Source organism: Schistocerca serialis, chromosome 1 (genome assembly GCF_023864345.2).
Source record: "Schistocerca serialis cubense isolate TAMUIC-IGC-003099 chromosome 1, iqSchSeri2.2, whole genome shotgun sequence".
Classification (NCBI taxonomy): Eukaryota; Metazoa; Arthropoda; class Insecta; order Orthoptera; family Acrididae; genus Schistocerca; species Schistocerca serialis.
The window spans coordinates 1034024753-1034052391 of record NC_064638.1 but is presented as its reverse complement, the minus strand read 5'-3'; the positions used below and the strand labels follow the sequence as shown (position 1 = coordinate 1034052391).

Genomic DNA, 27639 nt, shown 5'->3' with positions numbered 1-27639 from the left:
TAATTGTAGGACGCATGGCCTGTGGAGTTAATTTCTTCAATATAATTTCTGCTAGGGCAAGAGTACAGGAATTACAGATAGCCTGCAATAAATGAAAACTTTTCAGCGTTTCAGACGAATGGCATTTATGTTTCGGAAGAATAAAGCAAAAATAATATAAATGCCAAATTTGTAATACGTCACCAGGTTGGTTCACAAATTCACAGCAGTTATATCTGAATTAATAGGATGTATGCTTTACTGTAAAAGTGTGAATAATGAAAAGACAGTCCAAGCACACGAACTTTTCGTTCGGACAAACCTTACACACAGCTGCTAACCCCTGGAAGCAACGACATGGTAAATATGGACGGCATCCGTCAACAAATTTCGCAACTAAGTGTACACAGCATCTCCAGCAGGCCTGGGCAACTGTATAGCCATTTGAATTCAATGCAGCTGTATACATCAATTATGCACACGGCCTCAATTACACTGAAGCGCAGAAGATACTGGTATAGGCATGTGTGTTATATACAGGGATATGTAATTAGGCGGAATAGGCGCTGCGCCCGGCAATGCCTATGTAAGACAAGTGTCTTGCGCAGTTGTTAGATCGGTTACTGCTGCTACAATGGCAGGTTATCAAAATTTAAAGGGGTCTGAACGTGGTGTTATAGTCGGCGATGGAGCGATGAGAGAGCATCTCCGAGGTAGCGACAAATTGGGAATTTAAAATACGACCATTTCAGCAGTGTACTGTGAATATCAGGAACTCGGTAAAACATCAAATCTCAGACATCGCTGCGGCTGGAGAAAGATCTTGCAAGAACGGGACCAACGACGAGAAGAAAATTGTTCGACGAGACAGAAGTGTAACCCTTCCAGAAATTGCTGCAGATTTCAATGCTGGGGCATCAACAAGTGTCAGCGTGTGAACCATTCAACGAAACATAATCGACATGGGCTTTTGGAACCGAAGGCCCACTCGTGTACCCTTGATGACTGCACGACACAAAGCTTTATGCCTCACCTGGGCCCGGCAACACCGACACTGGACTGTTAATGGAAACATTTTCGAACGAGTCTCGTTCCAAGTTGTATCGAGCAGATGGACGTGTACGGGTATGCAGACAGCCTCATGAATCCATGGACCCTGGATGTCAGCAGGGGACTGTTCAAGCTGATTGAGGCCCTAATGGTATGGGGCGTGTGCAGTTTGAGTGATATGGGACTCCTGATAAGTCTAGATACTACTCTGACAGGTGACACGTACGTAAGCATCCTTTCCGATCACCTGCATCCATTCATGTCCTTTGCGCATTCCGACGGACTGGGCAATTCCAGGAGGACAATTCGACACCCCACATGTCCAGAATTGCTACAGAGTGGCTCCAGGAATACTCTTCTGAATTCAAGCACTTCCGCTGGCCACCAAACTCCCCAGACATTAACATTGAGTATCTGGGATGCCTTGCAACGTGTTCAGAAGAGATCTCAACCCCCTCTTACGGATTTACGGACAGCCCTGCAGGATTCATGGTGTCAATTCCCTCCAGCACTACTTGACATTAGTCCATGCCACCCCGTGTTGCCGCACTTTTGCGTGTTCGCGGGGGCCTTACACGATATCAGGCAGGTGTGCCAGTTTGTTTGGCTCTGCAGTGTATGTGTATCAATTTGATGCGCATGGCCTGCCAGGCAAGTCACCTTCCGTATCGATTTGACACACACGGCAGCCAGTGCGTTGAGCGCACGCTGGCTCAGGCAAACCGCTCACGGCTGTGGTTTTCGGCAGGCGCGCAGCGCTTGTCTGGCCCCCAGCTGCGCAGTCTGTGCAGACAGACACACCAGTCCGGCGCGACGGCCTTCGCCGGGATGCTCCCACCCGGATCCGCGCGCCAGTGAAAGCCACCGCGGCCGAACGCCAGCCACGGCTCGCGAAAGCCGCCTCCCTGTCCATTTCCGCGCTAGCACGTTCATCGAAAATATAAACTGCTTCCAGTGCAAGCAGGCTACTACCGCGTAATCCGTTTTAGACCGCGTCTGCCGTCTAGAACACCACTCCACATAACCCGAACTGGTCGACTTACATACGACCGATAAATTCTACGATTATTAATTTGAACGCTGTGGCAAGCGGTATTGGCGGTGCAACACTTCGGCGCTAACGTCCAAATCCCGCTGCGACAATGAAGAGAGAAAGACAAGGCACGCTGGAAGATGTTACACTGACCACGACCCACGTTGCACGGAGCTCGGGGAAAGTAAAGGCTCAGAGTCCGAGCGTCGTGTCACGCACCTTCACCACCTTGTCTGGAAAGCCTCCAGCGATAACAACACTCCGCCGTTACACGGACACTTTCCCAGAGTTGTTGGACGCTCGCGGAAGGCACAACTGCTTTAGCTGACAACATTACAGCGGACTGCAGAAACCGAGGAACACTAATAAACCAAATTGCCGATGGCCTCACCCAACATCACAAAAATAAACTCCCAAGCGAATGGAGAGTTTCGAGAGTTAACGACAAACTTTTGTTTCAAGCAGGTAAGTAAACGTTTGTTCCTTACGCAAAATCACTTTTCTTCGAGACTATTTCTATTCAAAAAAGACATTTGTGCGCCACGCATTGCTGTAGCTATGTTTTGGTGCTATCATATTCGTTCATAGTTTTAAGGAAAAAACTGGTAAATAACTTCAGATACGCGAGTAAATGTTGTAATAGATCAAATTAAGTCTAACGCTAAACTCTCATTAACCACAACGCGTTAGACCGGAACACTATATATATAGCCCAGACCTTTCTCTGTTGAGCCACTTCCGCCGATCACAGTGCGTACCCTAGTCAAAGTGATTTGGTCGGGCTTATCAGCTGTTAGCTACATTTATAATGTGAGCAGTCTAATGGTAACGAGACAGATTGAAAAATTAAACTGTTCATTATTTCAAAAGGAATCGTCTTAATACATTTATTCCTTTTTGGGATAAGAATGTCTTCGTGGTAAAATGTTTGTGGTTTCCCGCGGAATCACGATTGTACCCAGCATGCATCTCTTCATCCTAAGCAAATCGACGGCCACGAATGTCTTTCTTCAGGTCTCCGAAAATATGTGAACCTCATGGATCGGGGCTGTATGGAGGATGTGTAAGGGCTTCCCAGCGAAGCTGCTTCATTGTAGTAGAAACAACGTTGGGAATACGGGAGCAGGCAACGTGTTGCCAAGTTGTTTCGACTATACTTAAGTTTCATTGGGGAAAACCTTACACATCCTTCATATACTCCGTCTCTCCCCATGCGATCACAATTATTTTTAGAGACCTGAAGAAAGACATTCGTGGGCGTCGATATGCTTCCGAAGTAGTGTCGCACCCCTGGGTACAATCCATGAAGGCACTACCGTCTTGTCTCACAGTAATGGCGATTACTTTCGAAGTAACACACATTTTACTTGCTTTTTCAATTTGACTCTTCATTTGAGTGCTCCTTATACAAGAAGGTGGTGTCTTGTATTGTCACAGTGCCCTTCTGCTATCTAGAACAACACTCTAAATTTGCCAAATTCATGCGATAAATTCCTAATGGCTGTTCGCCCGTGCAAGAAGAAACTTCCATCTGTTGGCAGGATGCTTACGTAGGCGTTAGTACACGCTCTGCAGTAAGTGATTTGCCTTGATTCCTGGTTGCAAAGGTGACACTTTAGTAAGTTATTTCTCCTTCTACATTTACATAAATACTCCGCTGGCCTCCGTACGCTGAGATGGCGGAGAGTACGTGCACCATTACTCATTTCCTTCCCTGTTCACTCGCGAATAGGAGCAAAAACAGACTGACTGTATCCCTTCATACGAGCCCTCATCTCTCTGATCTTCGTGGTCCTTACGCGAAATGTGTGTTCGTGGCAGTAGAACTGTTCTGCAGTCAACTTCAAACACCGGTTCTCTAAATTTTCTGAGCAGTGTTTCTCGAAAAGAACGTCGCCAACTATCTCTCCCCTCCAAAGAGCTTTCCATTTCAGCTCGCGAAGGATCTCTAACACTTGCGTGTTGTTCGAACCTCCCGTAACAAATCTAGCAGCCCGCCTCTGATTTGCTTCGATATCTTCCTTTAATCCGACGTGATGCGGATTCCAAACACTTTATTTAGCGTCCCATATGTAGTCTCCTTTACACATTAACCACACTTTCCTGCAAGTCTCCCAATAAACCGAAGTCTACCATTCGCCTTCCCTACCACAATCCTCATATGCTCCTTTCGTTCCATATCACGTTGCCACCTTAAGCCTCGATATTTAAAAGAAGTTATTGTGTCAAGTGGAACACTAATGCTGTATCTGAATATTATGTGTGTTTTTCCTACTCATCCGCAGTAACTTACATTTTTCTGTATTTAGAGCTAACTGCTGTTCATCAAACCAATAAGAAATTTTGTCAGAGTTATCTCGTACCCTCCAACAACTTCGACACCTTACCGTCCACCACAGCGTTCTGAGCAAACAACCGCAAATTGCTGGCCGCCATGTCTGCCAGATCATTATGTACGCAGAGAACAATAATAGTCCTACCGCATTTCCCTGAGGCTCTCCTTACATTGGGTTCTATTACGTAACAAGTCTTCGAACCAGTCACATGTCTGAGAACCTAATCCATACGCTCGTACCTTCGTCTTTTACGTGCAAGTTCCAGGTTTCCATCGTCGGTGTAAGTACCACGCATCTATGTGCTATTGAATATACTATTATAGTGCCAACGATGTGCACTACCTGGTGGGCAGAAAATCCCTACAGACCGACACGGGAATAGTCCACGACGCTCTCTGGGAAGCGTTATTCGGTTGTCAGGGCAGGAAGTGTCCACCGGAAGCGAGACGAGGTGGCGGAAGTGTAGCTGCGATGACGTAGGTCGTGCGCTTCGCCGCGCGGCCGTGGCGCCAAGGCTGCGAACCCGGCGGACAACAGCCCGCCGGCCGCGTGCGTCAGCGCCGCAGCTGCACGAGAAGCGGCCGGTCGCTACTGAGAAACAGCCGCTGCACCACTGTGTCGCGAGGCGGCACTTCGCGGAACACACTAACAACAACCTGCGACACCGATTTCCGCTGCTGACGTCACGATACCACCAACCGATGCAGCTTTCCAGCTCTTCAATTTCCCAGCTCGAAGCTGCCATCATAGGAGAAACCAAAATCTCTTAGATCAGTAGACTATAAAAGTGATCTTTAGAGTACTGAACCAAGTCCCTACTCAGTTTCATATTTTATTTTTGTGGGTGTCCACAGGCTCAACGTATTTCGTGAACTAAAACATGGTCCAAGTAGGCTGTAAGAAAAACTAACAGGCGTCGGAAGGCCCCAGGGTACCGACCGATTGCCGTGTCATCCTCACTGGCTGCGGATATGGAGGGGCATGTGATTAGCACACCGCTCTCCCAATAGTTGTCAGTTTTCGTGACCGGAGCCGCTTCTCAATTTGCCTCACAGGACCTGATTGCACCCCGTTTTCCAAGAGCGCTCGGTACATCTGGACGGTCATCCATCCAAGTGCGAGCGAAGTCCGACAGCGCTTACCTTCGATGAGCTGACGCGTGCCGGTGTTATCACTGCAAGGCCGTTGGCTCAAGTAGGCTGTATTCTGCTTCTTACCCGTGCAATTTGCCAGCTTCAACGGCCGGTCATTTTCAAGCGCATATTTACAGGTTCGCACTTCATTTCATATTATGATACATCGCTAGTGCATGTGGACAGGTAGTCGTCGTATTTCTTTGCGTATGTGGCACAAAAACATTACAGTAGTGCGTATGGTTACACCCATTAGCGCTACGGTCGCAGGTTCGAATCCTGCCTCGGGCATGGATGTGTGTGATGTCCTTAGGTTAGTTAGGTTTAAGTAGTTCTAAGTTCTAGGGGACTGATGACCTAAGTTAAGTCCCATAGTGCTCAGAGCCATTTCATTTTGAACACCCATTAGCCGACACAGATGTCAGTGTTTTTGTGCCACATACGCACAGAAATACGATGTACAGGGCTATTACAAATGATTTAAGCGATTTCATAAATTCACTGTAGCTCCATTCATTGACATATGGTCACGACACACTACAGATACGTAGAAAAACTCAAAGTTTTGTTCGGCTGAAGCCGCACTTCAGGTTTCTGCCGCCAGAGCGCTCGAGAGCGCAGTGAGACAAAATGGCGACAGGAGCCGAGAAAGCGTATGTCGTGCTTGAAATGCACTCACATCAGTCAGTCATAACAGTGCAACGACACTTCACTTCAGGACGAAGTTCAACAAAGATCCACCAACTGCTAACTCCATTCGGCGATGGTATGCGCAGTTTAAAGCTTCTGGATGCCTCTAAGGGGAAATCAACGGGTCGGCCTGCAGTGAGCGAAGAAACGGTTGAGCGCGTGCGGGCAAGTTTCACGCATAGTGATGTGAAAGATTCAGTGTTTATACCTCCTCTACCAAGAAACGTGCCAGAACTGCGAGCTCGCATGAACAATGCTTTCGAACTCATTGATGGGAACATGCTGCGCCGAGTGTGGGAGGAACTTTATTATCCGCTTGATATCTGCCAAATCACTAAAGGGGCACATATCGAACATTTGTGAATGCCTAAAAAAACTGAGTTTTTGTATGTGTGTGCAAAGCATTTTGAAAATATCTGAAATAATAAAGTTATTGTAGAGCTGTGAAATCGCTTCAATCATTTGTAATAACCCTGTATACTTGTCCACGTGTATTAGAATGTGAAATGAAACGTGATGCTTAAAGTGCGCGCTTGAAAATTACCCACGGTTGAAATTTGCCAATTGCATGGCTAATAAACAGATTTCATATTCAGAATACGGTCGTTAGCTTCGTGTTTGGAGGGTTAAGGAGGACTTCCACGGAACGATGTATAATACGAGGTAAGTGTGAAGTCTCTAATCTCTAATTGCACAACTTTCCAAGAAAGTATGCCAGATAAAGCTTTGCCCTTCGTTGGAAACGGTACCTTAACTCCATTGAGTTTTTATAGACACTTCCGCCTCTCGTTTCTTTCCACTTCCGATTTGCTTATCGTCGAGATCTATCAGATGTTATGAGCACAAACTAGAGATAGTACGTGAAGTTTGAAGCGACTTTCAGCGTTTGTGACAAGGCAGTAAGCGGTACACTGGGAATGAGTGACGATTCTGTTGCTAACTGCGCGTACAGCATGCACAAGGCTGTCCGCGGAAACCTACGCGCCCTGTTTCCAGAGAAACATGCATACAGCAGACCAGTGTGGTCATTTTACACAAATTACTGCATTTCGATGCATACGAAGTGTTACTCCTGCAAGCTTTGCAGCCAGATGAGTCGAGGCGCGCCGAATTCCCTGCAACGAAAAATTTGCACACACTAATCACATTAATAAAATGTGTTTTTCCGATGAAGTGACTTTTCGCATCTCCCCGAAAGTAAACAGGTGTAATGTCCGGATTTGTTACTCCGAGAATTCTCGTGGTACAGCAGATGACGGGCAACCCGGAAGTAAATGCGTGGCATTGCTCAATTCACAACGCAGTTATTGAACTTTTTTTTCCACTGAGACTGCCATTATTGCGAAAGTTTACCTGGAAATGTTGGAACTTCCACTAAAATCACCATTATAGGAATTTCAGTCATTGGTAGTGTTTCAAGAAGTTCATGCATTGCTACTTTGGGGGTTAATGATTCGCCAGGTTTTGGGTAAAACCTTTCCGGAAAGATGGATCTGTACAGACGGCCCAACATCATGGCCTCCACGTTCACCGTAACACCACTATTTTTTTGTGGGGGTTGCGTTTATATGTGAACTGTTCAGTTTACCAGTTGCTGAGGTGCAAACTTAAGGCGCGAGTACGAAACGCTGTAGAGATGGTGACGGAAGACACTCTGATAAAGACATGCAGAGAAATTTTGTATCACCTAGACGTTGTACGGCCTATAGATAGACTGCGATATCCATAAAAATTGAGTTGAACTATTACTTGCAACAAACTGCGTAGTTATATCTAGTACACTTCCTCATAAATAAATTCGTTATCAAGCTGTATTTGCTTAAGATGAAATGGGTCTGGAAATTTCTCTAAGACCCACGATGATGCAGTGGGGTCCCGCAGACCTCCAACCCTCCAACAATTTAGGCACACCTGACTCCGCTGCGAATGGTTTGCACCTGCTTCCGCCCCAGCCATATGGTCTTTTTCGTGGCTTAGGACGCAGCGAACAAGCACTGTAAGGATCCCGAAACTCCTTCGGTCCGGACCAACTGGAGGTCAACAAAATAGATTTAACCGCTTCCCATCTCGTCTGCCGGGGATGTAAAGTAATTAAATACGTAGTTCACGCAACGAGTCTAAAATCGGATGTCTTCGAAAGCTTATGTTATTAGCCTCAAATTTAAAACAGTAGTCCCCCGTGTATCGATGAAGTAACATATGTCTTAGCATATGAATCCAGGCGAAGTAGAGTTAACCCAAAAGAAGAAGAAACTGACGGGGGGCTCAGCTTGTTTCATCAACTGTCCATCTTAACTGGAGGATTAAGGCGTGTTACGTCATCTAAACCAGAAAGGTAGCAATATTGCGCTCTCTTGTCTGGAACGAATTCGACGTTCTAGCTCATCCCAACCGTGTTCTATGGGATTCACGCCGGAACTCTGGGCAGGCCAGTCTGTTTCAGAGATGTTCTTGTCCACAAACCATTGCCTCACAAATACTGCTTTACGCCAGGGTGCCATGCTGATACAATTAATCATCCCCTCTGTACTGTTCCTCTATTTTGCGCAGTAAATGCTGTAATGTGTGTTTCCGCAACTTATTTTCCTTAGCGCAATCACAGGACCATACCCTAACCACGAAGAATACCCCCATATAGTATCACCACCTACGTTCTTTCTCCAACCCCCCCCCCCCCCCCAGCCCAGCCCAAACTCTTCCATCTGATTGCCACAGGACAACGTGATTCGTTACTCCAAATCAGCCGTTTCCAGCCAGCCAGTCTGTGTTGCTCTTTTCTCAACATCAAGCATGGCTCACCGTCGACTGCAGAAATGTGTGGCTTATTAGAAGCCGCTCGAGCACTGTACCCCATTCCTGGGAACTTCCTACGCATTGTCTTGGTGCTAGCTAGATTACTGGTAGGACTTTGGAACTCCGGGGTGATTCCTTCGGCTGACTTCATGCCATTTTTTACAAATACCCTTACCAATGCTAGAGGCGTCCCTGTTTGTCAGTACTTTTCTGCTGATCTTAGTGTATCTGTGGTTGCTCCTTCGCGTTTCCACTTTGACAGCAGGTTGAAATGTTCGCGATGAATTTGTTACTCAGGCGACATCCAGTGGCTAGTCCATTTCGAAGTCACTGAGCTTCTTGACCGATCCAGTCTGCTTCACTGAAGACGACCTACTCTCGCCTCATTTTGTAATGTCTGTCCGCCTCTCTAAGTCTAGTGGTCAGTTGCGTATTATATGCGGCTGCCCAGATACGTTTGATCAGTTAGTATTTCAGAATGCCTCCTACTGGCATTTCTGAAAGGTCGAGAATGACAAATGACTGGGAAGCGGCGCTGAACCCACCTTTTCGGAAATCTTGACGGGCCTGCTGGAGAAGGTGACGCCCTTGCAGAAGCTCTCGGCGCGGCGTGCGACGGTGCCGTCCCTGGAGACGCGGATGTTGTCGCCGTGCACCTGGTGGAACTGCAGCGGCGGCAGGTTGTTGGTTCCGCTGCCGCCCGTGCGCGGCGCTGCAACACAAGAATGGCACGGTCAAAAGACGGACAGCTGAGGCACCCAGCGCCGCGCTGCGCCGCACCACGCGCGCCCCACGTCCGGAAGCGGCGCCTGCCACCTGGGCCGGCAGCTGCTGGTTCTGCCCCCAGTTCCGGCAGCGCCACAATGTGTGTGCACCAGGCGCACAAACCCAGCAAGAATTCTTAATCCATTCCATAAATTGCTCCGAATTTGCTCTTAGGTATCCACCGATAATAGACGAAGCCCAACAAATTTCTGTAAGAACAGTTATAATTATGTTCTCGCTACAACGATCCGTCCTAACGGTGTGACGTCCTAACACAAACACATTTGTCGAGACACTATTGTGGCCGGAAAAGAAAATCCGCATCGAAACCACACGCTTTGGAGAGTTCTGCACGTGCAAGTGACCAGCGATGCAACTCTTACTATTCGGTGCGCGGAGGTGCTTTACGGCCGTGCGTACTGGCACCGCAGTTCGTCCAGCGTTCCAGGGTAACGCCAGGTGGCGCTCGTGTACTCACGAGACAGCTGCGCCCCAAGCCTGTAACCCTTACATATATTTTCCTCCCAAAATGGTTCAGAAGAACTGCAGTCTTTCACAGCTTGTTCTTAGCTCCAATTTCTTTTTAAATAAATTTGACATACCTTCAAAAAACTGTAACCCAAACGTAAACAAAGATATTCTTCCACTTAGGCTGTATTCATTTGGACTACTATTTAGTTTCCAGATTAGTTTCCGTGTGTTTAGCTACAGCAAGGTACCGTATGTAAGTAAATGGCAGCGTAGTCATATCATTTACTTTTTGCTTTGGTTTACAAATTGCCCTGTTCTTGATTATTTGACATGGTCATAACCAGAACCTCATCTAGTTGAACACACCATAATGGCTTAAGAACCGTAAGACAGTTGCGGAAGGATTAAGAGGTATGAATGAGTAACTTAAGTGGAATATCTGACTTTATTTAATAAATTTACTTTTATCAAGACCATTACGACGAACGCTAAAGTAATTAGACGATCAGAGCGACTACCGAGCTAATATTGAAAGTTTGGTAACATTCGGAGGACAACTGCCGTCTTCCGCATGTGGGCTGTCAGCACACTTCGCTTACATTGAAGGAATCAGATTCAATTCCAGGACTTTCCTCGGCGGGAGGCCTGGAACAGAATTGCTCTCAGGCTCGTCGCAACTGAGGTCTGCCCTAAGGTTTCTGGTCGGAAAATCTTTGTTAGTCCCTCAAGCCCGTGCGGGATCCACAGCAGTCTCAACATTTTAATTCTCTAAGGCTGTTCGTAAATCCTGTTTTGCATGTGTGGGTCCACAGGGTGTAGTTTCTGAAAGCTGAAACTACTTTCAACGTCCGCCACAAACTGTAATTTATTTATTTATTTATTTATTTTTACACAAGCACTGTGACCAATTACAAGTGTAGTTGCTTCTGTGAAACAGCTACATTCAACATGTTTCACCAACACAGCTGGATTTGAAATTGGCCACAGGCCGAAACTGGCCAGTAATGTAACACATCAGGCAATAAGTTTTATCTGTGCAAGAAATTGACAGCCTATGGCAGAATAAAAATGGTTTTAGCATTCGGAAAGGAAAGACTTAAGGCCAGTCGACAATTGAGTCATTATGAACAGAACAGTAATTTTGGGAATGATAAGGGTGTAGTTCGTAGTAGACTTCTTTAACGAATCGTAACATCTAAAGATAGTTATGGAACTACATAGAATACCGGTAATGTATTTGCAAGTGCGAGTATGAACTGCGCTCGGCTAGATATTGGCTTTCCCATTTTACACGAACTGTCGCCTTGAACGCTTCGGTCATCCTAGCACGGATCACGACCAGAGCCAAACTTCTGTACGTCACCGTCTGTCTGTCACAAAGTTCACCCGTGCGTTACGTATATTTTCGTCTAGGAAGGACATATTTAATGGGAGTCAGAGGCCCGTATTTGCGAATAAATACGAAACAGCAGTGCCTTTGTTAGGAGGTACGATGCAGTGTTCCTTCGGATGTGCATAACTGGCGCAGAGGTTTAAGGAATTAACTCACTCGGAAGGGGGTGGGATTCCAATCCCCATCCCGCCACGCATACTTAAGTTTAGCAGGGTTCTCCTCAATCGAAGGATGAATGTCGGGATGGTTCCTTTGGAAAAGACGAGATATGTTCCCTTCCGAAGTCTAGTCCACCCCCACCACGACCAAGTCTTCAGCAGGAGGTTGAACGAAGACTGCTCCTCTCCTGCACTCTATTGCAACGGGAGCTTGGAATGAGATCCGTTTCTGTCACAGAGTGATTTACTTCTGGCATGTGAGAGACTGATTACTCTTAGGACAGTATCTTTGACATGTTGTACTGTATGTTCTGTTACTATGAAATGAAGTGTTGTTGGCTGCTAATCGCTGCTCTGTGATTCCCGACATAAGAATTTGGTGTCTAAACCCGGGAGACAATTTCCACGACTGCCGTTGTGAACCACGAATTCTGGACGCACGTCACGCGACAATACTACGAGGGGGCTTACTGCAGCGATTGTCACACCATGCAACAAGCTCTTCGACGACAACCGCCTGCCGAATTATCACGCGACATATTTTGTAGTGCCATTTGTAAAGGCAACTGATTACATTATTGTCGCTCTGTACTGCTATTGTAGCTGTTCGATTAGCGCTTTAACGAATTATCAGATCCTACGCTACGCCTGTAGGTTGTTTATGACTAGTGCTGCCATCTGGCGACCCTCAATTGAACTACTTCGACTAGTGATCCAAAGCTAACGCCTTACTATGACCAGCTGATCGCTAGCTTTAAACTTCCGAGTAATCGGACGGAGTGGACATGCCAGAAGTACGTCACTCTGTGACAGTTTCTAATACTTCGCCTATTGAACGGACGGTTCAAGAGAGTGAGAATGGAAAATTAAAATATTACATGTTCGAAGCGAGAGAGAATAGCCGGGGAAGTACAGACGAGCGGTGGCAGAGGACGAACCCGCGGCCGCCCGCGCTGGTGGCATTGTCCGCTGAAGAGCGTCCCCAGAGGCCGGTGCCGCCAACGGGACGCGTCCGCCAGCTGCCTCGCGACGCCTGACCTCGTTATGCGGCACTTCCCGTGTCTTCGGTCGCGTAACCCGGCGCTATAGCGGCAGTGCAGACCACCGGAGACGAAGGCAGCGACTGGCTCTTCTCTGGGCTCATTAGCAGTCTTCCACGCGCAGATATTCGACTCCTGGCGCCAGCTCTTGCCACCATTCCCTATCACGCACTTTCTCACGCTGCGAGCAGGGAATTCTAATTACCTCCAGAGCTCACGCACCACCTACCAGCGACCGCCAAGGAACAACCGCTCGTGCATACAAATGCGATCTTCCAAGCAGAACGGCGGCGCAGTATCTGGCGCCTCACTGCCGATATCAGTCACCATCCGCTGCTTATCCGTCAGAGGGGTCACAGTTCACCCCAAACTACAGTCCAAAGTATACAAATTAATGTAAGAGTTGAAATAAGGGTCAAATGACAAGCATTCTTTTAACGACCCACACTCTACAACTTTTTTTTTTCAGTGTCAAATTCAGCAACTCCCGTATACTTAAATTTTATTTTATACTAAACGCAGCCAGTTTCGGTATTTCATTTTGCCCCATATGCTTCTGTCCAAATAAACGAAATTGTCGTGTGACGCCAAGAATCATTGGATTTTGTGAATTCCAATCGCTATACAATTGCTTCGGACGCAGACGTGAAAGCAACTCACTAAATCCAGTTATTTATGGCGCCATACGACAAGTTCGTTTATTTGGATAGAAGCGTATGGAACCTGAAGATGGCAAAAAGAAATGCCGAAACTGGCTGCGTTCAGAATAAAGTAAAATATCTTCAAGCATACGGCTGTTGGTGAATTTTATTTACATTGAAAGTTTCTTACCAACGTATGTCCCCCTGGCTGTGATGGACCAACAGAGATTCTATGACTTTTTGTGTGACAGGCACAGAGCCACAAAGTGACAAATGCCTGCATGTAATGCTAATGGTGGTGGTGACAGTTTACTTTCCTGTAGGTTCTGTTGGAGGCAGCTTGCACATGCCTGCAACTATCAGCAACAGGTCTATGTATTGTGCTGATGAATGATTAATGTGATAGTCACAGAAGCAATGTGAGACGCTTGGTGGGAGCTGTTGGCACACTGGTCACGGATATAGCCAAGGCAGCTACCTAACATCTGATGAACTGATCGCCATCACTAGCAGCAGAAGACTGACGCATTTCAAGAAGAATGGGAGATATTTGTAACTTGTCGGGACCCTTACTGTTGAGGAATCGCGAGCCGTACGCCAGCTAAATCCTTTTGCCGACCGAAGACCTTCCACCTACGAGAGTCTAACAATCTTCCTGAGATTGTAGTTATCAAGCTGGCGTACGTTTTTTACTTCGGCTACGAAAACTGTGTGAAGTTCCATAACGCTGAGATATGTACAGTTTGCTGAGAAGGGAGAGAGAAATCAAATGCCAACAGGACTAGCCGCAACAGATATTTCGCATTATAAACAGAGATGGATGGGTAAGAAAAAATTGCTGTAGCAGATTCTCACGGCGGGACTACGAAACACAGCATGAGACTGGAAAAAAAGTGAGATGGTGTGTCGACCGTGGAGCAGCCGGCGCTGGCGAACGCAGAGCGCTAACCCCTTTGGCGATGGCTGGGACGCGCAGAACACAGTTCCAAACGAGGCCATTCGCATTCACGACGGCTGCGGAAGCACGGGCAGCAGCAGAGGCAGAAGCGGCAGCACCAGCAGCAGCAGCAGCAGCAGCAGCAGCAGCAGCCCCGGACTAAGGCCCCCGCTAAGCCAATAACGGAGCGCATGCAGATCGCAGACGCGTTGCCATGGCGACACGCCTTTATCGAGCCGAACACACTTCCGTCAGGGGCGGCACCTAACCGCCTCAGGCAGCTGCCCGCCATAGCCCGGGGCTGTCCACGCGTAATCTGCATCCGGCCGCCTGTTCCTGTTCGCGCTCGCGCTCTCGATGAGTTCCCTACTCTGAACAACTGCGAATGCCACAATGTAGACAGCAAGCTATATGATATAAATTTTTTACACAAATGGCCTCTGGAAATCAGTCATCCGATTTGCTGTTCCTCGTCAGTTAAATGAGGCAAACAACCTCGCTCTCTGTAAGACGAGACGCGCGCAATAAATAACGCAACAATTTTTTCTGGAAACTGGTCGGATTTCTTCAGGATCCCAATACATCATATTATTCCTCACTCTCTTGGCCACGAACTCTTAGTTTTCGACATAATATCCGTTCAGAGGGACAACCTTATGCCACCTTACTCAGAGGAGCCATACTCCCGCATGATAGCATTCTACTGGTCGACCTCGGAGACAGCGTCTTGCAGCATCGCTCCATCACTCTGCAGCGGAATGTACGCTGATATGAAACTTCCAGGTAGATTAAAAGTGGAGGTCCGAGGCTCGAACTCGGGACCTTTGCCTTTCACGAGCAAGTGCTCTAGCAGCTGAGCTACCGAGCACGACTGAACTGTGAAGACGGATCGTGAGTCGTGCTTGGGTAACTCAGATGGTAGAGCACTTGCCTGCAGAACGCAAAGGTCCCGAGTTCGAGCCTGTCCGACACACAGTTCAAATCAGCCAGGAAGTTTCTTTGTCGAAGGTAACGTTGTTCGAAGGCTCAGACATAAGGATGAGAACCGTCCACGGAGACTAGAAAATCTTTTGAAAGTTTTGTTCGCGGCGCTCAGCTCGCTTCATATGGCTTGATTATCTGAATGGTAATCAGACGAGGCTCCCACTTAAATCTAACCCCACGGCATAGGACCGTGTGCCCGCTCTGGGAACCAGAGAGGACGGACAGACGCCTGCTGGTGTGACAGCCCACATCGCGGCTGGCTGCGGCACGCGCCGGGCCCACAGCTGTCGCGTGGCAGCTGCAGGAAACTCGGCCCGCAGCTGCCTTGCCACCGCGATAACACACACTCCTGCCTCATTCACTCGTCCCCCACAAATGCCCCACCGTGTCTTACTGCCTACCTGCCGGACTCCCAACTTCGCGACAGGCTAGAATAGCGTCTGCTGATCATACCACCGTGGGAATTCTGAATGTGTTACTTCACGAATCCCGAATAACGTGTGTGGTTTTTAGGAGTGAAGAGGGGGATCAGCAGGGCAAAGTGAGGACGGGAGGGGGATGGAGCGGAGTCTAGCATCGTTGGGTATGATTCCCGTAATCTGTACGCCCAAGCACTTGCGTATGTACGCTGTGTGGCACAAAATAAGCACCTAATTTCAATAGCGGGGACGGCTATAGGCTTCCGGCATCGTGGCTTCCCGCCATCGAGGAAGTAAATACGCGGCCGCGGTGTGTGAGCGGCATAATCAGCGCTCTGCAAGTCACCTCGGGGGACAATATTTTGGGTAAACACTCCCCCTCTCTCGCTCTGTCCGTTTGGAATTTAGCCATTGATGACGACCAACCAATAGCGGTAGGAGGTATGTCAACCAAAAACCCTTCTCCAGCAGAAGTGTTGAATAGTGCCTTTCTATCCAATGACGATGGATCGCCAACCGTTTCCACAGGAGATGAGGTACCAACGCCCCTTCTTCTGCATCAGAGCGGGAATATTAGCCTATGACTATGGCCCACCAATGGTAGCCATATGAATTTTAACCAATACTATCACTTCTCCAGCACGAACGCCAGAAAACCTCCCCTTTATAAGTGGACGCGACATTCGTCTCAGAGTGTTCTAGCAGTAGTGGACACGGAAAGAGCCTGAGGAAGGTCCCAGCAGAGGGGTCGAAACGTCGAACATTTTAGAATAAACATGGCGCAGCCTAATAACCCAGAAGATTTTAACTTCAATAACAACGGCCACGATAGCCTGCAGACTTACACAAAATAAGCTGCTCTTACAGTTCCCTCCACTTAAGGAGCACGCCAAGAACGTCGGCTTCAGAGGATAGGATGTTCAATAGTCTAAATCAGTTTCCGCAAAACGTGTTCAGCGGGACGAAAATAAGTGCTCCGCAAAAACAATGTGTTTCGACATTTCTTAAAATTGTCATTTCTGTATTATGATTTAAAATTTTATTGATTTTATTAACGTTCAAAATAAACAAGGTATTCTATCGAAGTAACAGGATTCTCAAACTGTTCTGAGACAGGAAAACGTTGGGATCCTCTTTCCTACATCAAGGAGCTAAGAGCGATTGGTAAAGAGCTGCATCCAGTGACATTCCGTTTTTATCTGTTAAGAGGATTTTAGCCAGTAAGTAGCTGTCGTCTTAGCAATAAATTCAGTTAAGTGTTCTACTGCATGACCTTCCAATTTACTATTATTACAGCATATGATGTTCAAGCGCTTTATACCTAACATCCTTCGTCGGCAAAATGCACTAACAATTTTTCAACACTTAGCATTTTAGAACAAAACTGAGTTGTCAGTTACAAAAATAGGGAATTTTTTCACTTTACCGGTTCCAACAGATTAATCTGATCTTGAAAAGCCTAGAAAATTTGGGATAATTATTACAATTTAGCCATACATTTAAGCATAAGAAGTGTGCTACGAAAACTTAAAATCGGTTTAGCAGATGTCAGTATCTTATACTCTACGTATCTGTACAGCCAAATTATTATAATTGTAATATCCCAAATGCTTTTTAAGAAGACAGATTAATCTGTCTAATCAGGTAAAATGAAAAATTTCCTAATTGTGCAACTGACGAATTTTGTGACAGTTGCTGAGAAAATAACTGCTATAAATAAAATCTTAAATGCATTTATCAATTAACTGCTCCCGCCAAGGAAAATTGCTCCTGGAAGTAGGCTACTACTTAAATACGTAAATGTTACATACTCCGATTTCTTTTCCCTATTGATCTTTCGTTATTCCTATTATCAGATGCGATGGGTCTAATCGAATAATTTAGTTCAAACCAGTGTTTGGGAATAAAAGGAAACAGATCATGAAGCAATTTCAAATCAATAAATTGTACATTCCCGGAAAAAATTTATTAATTTCATTGTTCGTGATGTTACCAGAAGGCTTACTTAAGCAATCTTTTAGAAATAGGCAGCATAGGACAATGAAACATATCCACAATATCTGAATATGTGATGGAAAGAGAGAATCTGAAGTTTCAGACATCTTTCCACAACTTAGTGTTTTATCTGCTCTATCGCCTGAAAGAAAGTACGTTAATGCAGGAAGCTGTAGCTATAGCTGTTCCCAGGTGATCGTGCCTAGTGGGTAGTACTGTGTTTTCTCCTATCAGGCATCTGCCCATGCCCTCGCTGTGCCGACCGCGCCATTTTGAGCGGGGGGAACCCGTCCCGCATCGTCTTGCCTTCTCTGAAACGGCGAACACAGCCCGCAGACTCGGCCTAGAAGGAAATACAGAAGCCGCCGCCGCCGCCTCCCAAACAAAGCGAGCTCCGCCGCCTTATTTATATACGTTGCTGAGTCAGAGGAAACCACGATATAGTGTGCCGGCGCCGTTTCCACAGCTTTAGAAGGCAGCGCCCTTCTGGTCGCACCGCAAAATCCTGTTTCTGGACATATTTCAGCGGTGTCGTCACTGCGCAGTTGAGACCACAGCGTGTGTGCGTGTCTGCATGTGCGCGTGACACTACAGCAATAAGTCAATCCAGTACCGAACAGCCCAGGAAATATTCATCGCTCCATCTCCGACAGGCGGAGCAATCGGGAAACGAAAATTGCCGCTATTACGCGAGATTCCAGGAAGGTACTGCGCGCTAGATGATACGTTGTATAATGCTACTCGCAGCAACCATGCAACCCACTTCTAAGATTAGACGATTACTTCAAGCCGGAGAAAGTTGCGATAGACAGCTACGACCAGTGGGTGGCGGTACGGGTTTGCAAATGCGGCGGGGGTGACGTGAGTTTGTTGAAACAGCGCGGGTCGAAAGGAGGTCAGGCCGCGAAATCCGATTTACGAACCTGCGCCCAAGGATGACTCCATTGCCGGCACTATAGGGGCTGATACCTGGACTATAGAAGTCAGCAAGAGAGGTTACAGACAATCTAACGCAGATGTCTCAGTGAATAGCACTAGAGGCAGCTCCGAAGCAGCTTACATAGCTGAAAGTTCAATTACATGTTGTCTAATTGTTTCCTGCGAAATTTAATTGTTAAGCTTTATAGATAATCGACTTATTGATAGAGCAGATTGCAACTATACGTAACACCAATAAGCGAAAATTCGGTTGCAGTAAGAAGACGCAGCGTATCTCAGACCCCTTCGGATCCAGAAAGGATATTTTACAGATTCTGTCAGATCAGGTAGGTCTAAACAACTATTATTATTCAAGTGCTACATTGCTCTGAGGGTTTAAGGTCACCCAAGCGACATCGCGCAGTCAGACTATATGGCGACGCTGAAACGTGGCGAGTAGGCCTGTGTGAAGTCCGAATAAAAAACGATCAAGAGAATTTATGAATAACAAGTGAGCACGGGCCTTTCAAACGACTCTAGCTACCGACTACGAAATCTGCTGGTAACGAGCTTGTCACAAAATTACATTAAATACTACCTTTGACGCCATGTCCACATGGAACATCAAATTACTTTCCATTAGGACAGTGGAATGCGCTCAATTATTGTGGTATGACGTTCGAAACGGTAGAAAGCAGTATTCAGTTTTCGTTCCCGTTCTAGCTTTATTAAAGCATATCCAGAGTTCGGCTAGTAACTAGCCGTTAAAATGCAATATTTCGGAGTAGTTTTACATCCCTAGTACGTCTAGACTTGTTCAGACTCCGGTCACAGTTCATTATAGACTACATGCCAGAAATTTCAACACGAATGCAACTACGAGAAGCTGTTTTCGTACTATTGTGGCAAACCGGCATGAAAAATCAATAGTTACTTAAAATCTATGCAAAACAGAGTTAATCAACTTTTGAATTTAATACCCTCAGAAATTACAGGGGTTTCTTTCAGTTGGTTGCTACAATTCGTCCCGAGCATTGAGCTGCAGGCGATTTTCGTTAACAACGCAGTCCTCTTACTAACTAGAGGACCGTACGAAGTTTCCCACCTCACCAATTTGGCTCATGACAGGGTGTGTAGGACAACTACGACTTCAACATATGTAGAGAGGTGGACGCTACTCTCAACCGCTTTTCGAGGAAATCGAATTTGAAAATTTTAGACGTGCTTATATACTTTGCAAGGTCGCCAAGAACCGACGTATCCGCAGCCGAGAGAGTAAGCGCTAAGTTTCTTATGCATAACGTCTCTGGATCGAATTTCAGCTGTTTTTGTTTTCATTCCCCTGTAATTCTAATAGATTTGTGGTGCGAGACGAAACTGTGTCGTGAGCGAGAACCGTTTATGAAGGTACACCAAGTTTGATTTGCAATAGAGGCATGAAAAGAACCATTTACATGCAAAAAGTAGGTTTTAATTACATATACTTACTTCATAGTCATCATGATTTTTTATGTTTCTACGATCAGTATCATCCTAATTCGTCCAGTGCTCTATAGGTTACACATCATACTTGTCAAAAATGTAGAAACAATAACAAGTAAAACGATTGTACGGATTTGATTGAAAGTCTTCTTGTATCTACTTGGAGCCTCTTTACCAAAAAATATTTCTCCTTTTTCAGGTTAAAGATTCTCATAATCTATCGTTAGTGAGAATAAAGCAAAAACTATAGTACTCACAGCGGGATTCGATTCGGAGACCTCATGCTCATAAAGGAAAGAGCCAATTCTGTCGGCTGCGGATCGCTTGAACGCTAGCGACCATAGTACAGTAGTACGCCCAAAATTTTCAAACTATTTTCTCGAGTTGGGAGTTGCATCTTCCTATTCAGGTATGTTTAAGTCCTAGGCTTGTACTACACGTCATGTCAATGTGAAGCAGATCGAGCAGGGGGGGGGGGGGGGAGGGAGGGGGCGGGAAGATTCGTACGGTCCTCTTAAGACCACAGTGAGGAATGGTCAGAGCTCTGTCTCTAGAAAAGAAAGTCTTCAGATTTCGGCTGTCTATTGTTACGAGGAAGCCGCGGCGGTTCCGGTCCTTTTCCGTTCAGAAACCTCGGCGCTCCAGGGAGGTCGAGTTAATGGGAGCAACCGCTAGCCTTAAGGCCGGTCGGCCGACCTTCGCATTTCGCCTTCAGTTTTTTCTGACGTTTACCGACTTTTAGATAATACGAGTCCACCAGCCTGGCAAGCGCAGCCAATGAACTGTCCAACAACTACCCTACGTCATTTTCAGATCGCGAAAGACTCTTCAGTATTAAGCACTTACCATTCCGCAGAACATAGTGTTCCATGACGAGCCTACATAGTGAGTTTTCATTACGAGTAGTGTAGGAAGTGTTTCCCATTAGCAGTAACTGCTACGTCAGGCTAGGTCCCATTGCCGATGTGTCATTTCTTTTACGCATCATTCGGAAGTGGAAAATTCATGTGTTCATTCGAAGTCATAACTGATAATTCCTATCATCTTTATCATAACTATGGCAGTAGGATACCATTCTCACACCTAACACAGGCATGATGGCGCCTGACTACAAGGCATCCTCAATGGTCGACTGCGTTTCAGCATTATGGTCCTTATGTCAAGAAACAAATCGATTGAGTATTCCACAAGCTTAATGACAACACTACTTGCGTAGCTATTGCTTCTCTGTAACGAATATTTGTTAAAGTAAATTTGACAAATGCAAGAGATAAAGAAATTTATCAAAATTAGTGATGGTACAGGAGCTTAGCTGCGCGATATTCCGATGTTTGTAGAAAGCATGAAGAGCCACAGCTTTTCTCTGCCTACCTTGGTGTCTGCCCATGTCCGTTGTGAAAACGTGTACCTCTAGTGACTGCCGCGTAAACACTGTCTTGAGGACAGGGGAGAGGCCTGAAGGGAAAGTGCGTGGCGAGCGCCAAGTTTCACGTCGACGCAATCTGGAGGTGTCCACTGCAGACGACGGCGAGGCGCCAAGCGCTAGCTTTGTACAGCCCTGGCGCGCAGCGTCCCTCAGGAAGCGGTAAACAGGAAGCAAAATATGTACGCCTCACCGCTGCAGTCGCGGGGATGGAACTACTTGTTTACAGACAACTGTCATCCCACTGGCGCGGGCACGGGAAATTCGTCTTTACATTCTAGCCGTGCGCACCACAAATTTACAACTACTTGACTCAACTTTTAGGCGAATTGTGTGATCAACACAATTACCATTTCAAATGATACTATATGGTTCCAGACATATTTTAAGTATCAGACATTTATATGTATATATGCTAGCTGAAGTGACGAATGGAAATTTGTACCAAGGCCCGACTTCGAACCCCGGTTTTGGTACAAAATTTCAGTTGTCGCTTTACTCTGCACATATAAAATTAAGATCTGTTGGTCCCACTAAAGGAATACCTAAGTTTGTAGCGGATAGCGAGTGAGGCCATTAGATATGGAACGCCAGCAACATTAGGTCTCAGTTGCACATTTTTAACTACATGACATGTTTCGATCACTGTAGATCATAAGATTTGAATAGTTGCGTCAGCAACACCAACTTCTCTGTCCAGGACCCCATATCGGAATACCCCGACATGAGATTCTGGAAAGACAAGATCGGCTGCTGACGCAACTACTTAGATCTTAAGACAATCCACAGCGATCGAAAAATGTCACGTGATTGAAAGTGTGCAACAGACTGAAGAATGAATGAGAATTGTTTTAAGTACAAAACAACTTTTTGATTCTCTCGAATATGTTGATTATAGTGAAAATTAGAATATAGTGAACGTGACAAGTTGGAATCCTGGAAAAATTACAGGTTCCTTACCACCGAAATAAGAAAAAAATATCCAGTTAGCATGTGCTCTTCCGACGGCCTTGGCGCAGTGGTAACACCGGTTCCCCTGTCGCGCTTTGTTAGCATTTGGATGGGTGGCCGTGCGCTTCTGCCGAACGCTGTTGGCAAGCGGGATGGACTCAGTCCTTGTGAGGACAACTGAGTTGCCACTTGACTGAGAAGTACCGGCTTCGGTGACGGAAAATGGACAATGGCCGGGAGAGCAGTGTGCTGACTACATCCCCCTCCACGATATCTGCTTAGGATGACGCGATGGTCGGTCGGTACCGTTTGGCCTTCCGAGGCCTGTTCGGACGGAGGAGGAAACGGGCTCTTAAGTGCACACTTTAATAGTTATGAGCACTTCATCTTCAGTACTGTGAAACATCTCTTCCAGTTACGCCGAGCGGTTCTAGGCGTTACAGTCTGGAGCCGCGCGGCCGCTACGGTCGCAGGTTCGAACCCTGCCTCGGCCATGGATGTGTGTGATGCCCTTTGGTTAGTTAGGTTTAAGTAGTTCTAAGTTCTAGGGGACTGATGACCTCAGAAGTTGAGTCCCATAGTGCTCAGAACCTTTTGAACCATCTTCCAGTTACGTGCTCTTAGCTCTGCTGATACGCATTTTAGAGCAAATGTTTACTGGATATTTTTTCTTGTTTTGATCCATACTACCTCTTCCCGAAATATGGAACGCAAAGATCTTGCAGTAGAAGAGATGTTTTCCACCGTATCTAAGATAAACTCTTGCTCCCATTGACGACGTGGGTCCTGGGCCCAACAAAATTTGATGAACGTCAGCTATGGGCTACTTTGATTTTTGTTAGTGTGTTAAGTTGGGTGGTAAAGCTGTGTTCCTTATGCCCGTGCCACAAAAAATTTCCGTTCCCTTGAAGTAGCTCCGGTATTGCACCTGAAGCAGTCAGCCGCACGTATTTACCTTTCTGTTTAACACTACCCGAGGTCTTGTTAACTATTTCCCGAGGAACGCGCCCTCTCACCAATGCCAGGGTGTCTAACGTCTGGGCCCCGCGACAGTTCTCAAAAGACATATCAAGCTTTGGTGTTACGGAGGGCTGCTATGCATGCACCGAGAATCGAACCGAGCATACATGTGGAACCCTGATCTGGTAAAGCGACTTCAGCTTAGACGCGTTCGCTCAGAAAGGAGATTGTGACGTGCGCAAGTTATGCCGACTGCGGCGACTGACCTGGAAGGGCGCGCGGCCGCTCCTGGTAGGTGCAGAAAGCGACGACCATGTCCCGGGGCCAGCAGCCAGCGACTGAGGCGCGGCGGCGGAGCGCGGGCCGGCCAAGGTACCGCGGAGGAGCTGACTCAACCGGCGGCCAATCCCGAGGCGCGACCGCGGCCCCCAAACCAGAAACCTATACGTCACGCGCGCCGCATGACGTCAGCTCCCGACGCGTAGCGCCGCGGCGTGGCGCGGCGCGGCGCACTGCCTCGTCCCGTTCCTCGTTTTGTTTCTGCGCTGCACTCCCGCGAGCCATTGCACGGCCTTGACTGGCGCCTCGCGTTCTCATTAGCGACTCGTCTGCGTAACACGCACCCTCCTGCCTGCGCCGAGGCGGCCGGCTGGGCCGGAAACGGCCGAGATAAGCGAGCGGTACCGCTCGGAGAAGACTCCTGGGGAGAACGCGCTCCGAGTTAGAAAATAAAGGATCTGGGAGGGAGAGCGAGCGAGCAAGCGTGCGTGCCAGACTTCAGTGACTTAATGAGATAAATTCTGCCAATTTAAAGAATTTCAAACGGCGGCCGCCGGCTGCAATTACCTCGTTTCCGAGGTGTATCCTGTGACCCAACGCTCTCCCTAGCAATGCCACTTCTAATGCTGCTCGACCGCCACGGCGCAAAGATAACTGAGGTTTCCAGAATGGTTCGCAGGAGAGCTTCTGTAAAGTTTGGAAGGTAGGAGACGAGATACTGGCAGAAGTAGAGCTGTGAGGACGGGGCGTGAGTCGTGCTTGGGTAGCTCAGTTGGTAGAGCACTTGCCCGCTAAAGGCAAAGGTGCCGAGTTCGAGTCTCGGTCCGGCACACAGTTTTAATCTGCCAGGAAGTTTCATACGGAGGTTTGTCACCCACTCACGATACTGCAGAAGTTAAGCCATATAGTCACTCTGCCAGTTGAACCTCAAGCATACTTTTTTTACTCTTGCTCTGAAGTGTATCACAGTCAAAATTTTACGACCTCTATGAATACTGCTCGATACCTTTCGAAATGTGGGGCCCGAATGATTTAATACAGTAGTTAAAACGCTAGCGGTTTTATGAGGAGCTGTGTTCAAATTCCTGCTAGGGATTTAGAGTCACATTTTCGCAATGTAGGTGCGGAGGCGTTAAATTTCGTATTTCGACCCGTGTTAGCCGTACGCTGGACCAAGTCGAGTGAAAAATTCTAAGGTAATCGAAGGTTCGATTACAACGCCGAAAAAGTTACGTATTTTGTGTTTGCTCGCTTCTACATCTCCTGCTACATACTGAAAGCCCGCGGCACAGAACCATAGTATGTGGCTAGAGGAGTAAGAAAAATTTGACACCAAAGTGACTGAGTATCGTGCAGTTTCCAGCAGATTTTGGATTCTCTAGCCACATGCTACGGTACTGTGCTGCAAATATTACAACGTGTACGAGGGCCTCAGACTTGCACCGGATGGTTATCATTAAAGTACAACTACTCACAGAGGTCCACTGTGGGCTGTGTCTTAGGGTAGCGGAAGTTTATAGCTATGCTGATGCGTTAATGCGGAACCCATTTAGGCTGGAAAAAAATTAGTTCCAATTTTGTCCAGAAGGTGTAAATTTGGCACTGTACAGCATCTCCTCTATATCTCAGATGCTTATGCTGAAACTGTGTAAAGCAGCTGTTAATAACAACATTATGCTTCTCACTTGACCTTTCCTGTCCACGTCCCGTTCGTAATCCATTACATATGGAAGCATTTTCATATGTCTTTCTTGCATTGACAACGCCAGTGTTGCACCTGGTGGCCAAAATTGGAACTTTTTCCAGCGTAATTCGATTCCGCATTAACACATTAGAATATCTACCAAGTTACGCTTCTATCCAATAACTGGGAACCACAGCGGACATCTTTGAGTAGCTGCACTTTATAACCACCTGTACTTGCTAACAATTACGTGATTTTCTTAGGTTTTAATTACATTACTACTACTCAATCTTATTACTGTCTCGTGCTCCTCTGCTTAACCAAGAAATTGTATCGTTCCTTTGAAATTTATTCCAGACAGCAGCAGTATATTTTTTGTTAATCATATACCACATTTTAAGGTGTGATTTAATTTGCTTGCATGTTAATTTGTTTACCACTATTTAAGCTAGTAGGCTTAGAGTTGTTTGCACGGCGCTGATATTTTAAAAAGGTTTAACTGGTTGAATTGCTTTCCCACTTCGGAGTTCAAAATGCTTGCTTAGTGCCCTATATTCCGATGATGCAGCAGATACATCCAGGAGAATTTTTCGTACATCCAGTGAACGTCAGTTTCCTGCCATCGCTAACAAGTCGCTGCAATGGAACTTCTTCCCAACCAATCGTGACAGAATAGCGACCTCTAAGGAGGCTGCAATGCTTTTCATCTTGATTGTTTGCTGCGCCTGCTGTGACCCTTAGAGACAGCGCCCCCAGGTGGCAGGCAGGGTTAGTCTCCCCCGTAGAAGAGCAGCTGGAGGGGAACGAAATAGCTCCCACGGTGCGCAGCCAAGTGACGGAGGGTGGAAGTGTAATATAGACAGGGGGAGCCGCCGGGACAATGGCAAATTGTGCGACTGGATGCAGCAACGGCACTATATCGCAGTACACAAGACAAAGAGAAATACTTTTAGACCGTAAAGAACGCAATTTGCTGACAGACTAACAAATTCTAAACAGGCAAACGGCAAGTATCTCTAATTCAAGGGTTGAATAAGAAACAACGTTAGTCCACGTAACATTTAGCTCCGGAATTTCTTAAATAACTAAATCCCCTTTATGGATACTGCAGCAGATATAGATTTCAACGACATACTGACGATATGAACATAATGCCCATGAAGACATGAGAAACCACGCGTTAGTGTAATTTATAAGCTTATGCTTTCACAGCCAGAATCCAAATGATCTGACATTCAGAGCAGGACACACCACCATTGTTTAATCCCCGGTCAATGCTTTCAACACATGATTCTTGTTTCAGCATTTCGCGAGATCAGACACCTTGTAAGTTTAGTGAGAATAAAATATGACTTCTGAAAAGATGCCAACTACTTAATGAAGACTGTCTCTACAAAGTGTCTTTGTCGCTGCCGCAGCAGCAGAAACCACGCCACGACTAGTGTACGTTGACAGTCCCGGACGAGGGAAAAATTCTGTGGCAGTTGCAGAAGGATGGAAGTAACAACGCGTTTCACGCACCGCCACTTCGTATGTCTCGAGCTCAGATTGACCTCTGCGTTCCGCGGTTACCGGATGTCATCGGCCGATAGCTTTCGCGCTACACCCGTATTATCTCATGATCTCACCCTCAACAGACGGTATCTTGAGTCTGATCTTCCAGCAATAGTATCTTTTGATCAACGTCCACAGCACATGGCCGAAAGATTTTAATCTGACACTTAACGAAGACCTAGTACTCTTGGGGCACAGAAGACTCCTCCGAGGGAATGTCAGAGGCTATCTCACAATTGCTACTGGGATGTGACCCTAACTCCGTCTCCATCCACGAAATATTTACCTAACAAGTGATAAAATTTTTGGTGATGGATATGTGGAGACTGAAGCGGTGAATGAAAAATTGTACAAAGGCCGGAATTTGAAGTCAGGTCTCCTGCTCACTAGGCAGATGTGTGAATCACTACACTCAATTGTTCAAAATGACAGTCACAATCGCGTTATTTTGTCGCCAACCGGTTTCAACCCGCTATGGGGTCATCTTCAGGGCAATTTACACCATTTGGTGGCTCGCTGGAGTCGTCACCCTGCCTGTGCACGGTTGGTAAATACCAACCGCGGGTAACTA

General features: G+C 46.7%; 1 protein-coding gene across 3 annotated transcripts in view; it reads right to left on the bottom strand.

The window, feature by feature from the left end:
- The window catches only part of LOC126414146 (protein neuralized), an 860420-nt gene that overhangs the window by 10874 nt on the left and 821907 nt on the right, over positions 1–27639 (bottom strand). For 2 of the 3 annotated variants that reach the window (XM_050083322.1, XM_050083323.1), the window contains one exon: positions 9560–9726. In XM_050083322.1, the coding sequence (XP_049939279.1) occupies positions 9560–9726 (167 nt within the window). Of the gene's footprint in view, positions 1–9559; positions 9727–23817; positions 23919–27639 lie in introns of those variants that run through there. The other variant, XM_050083324.1, reaches the window with a different exon arrangement.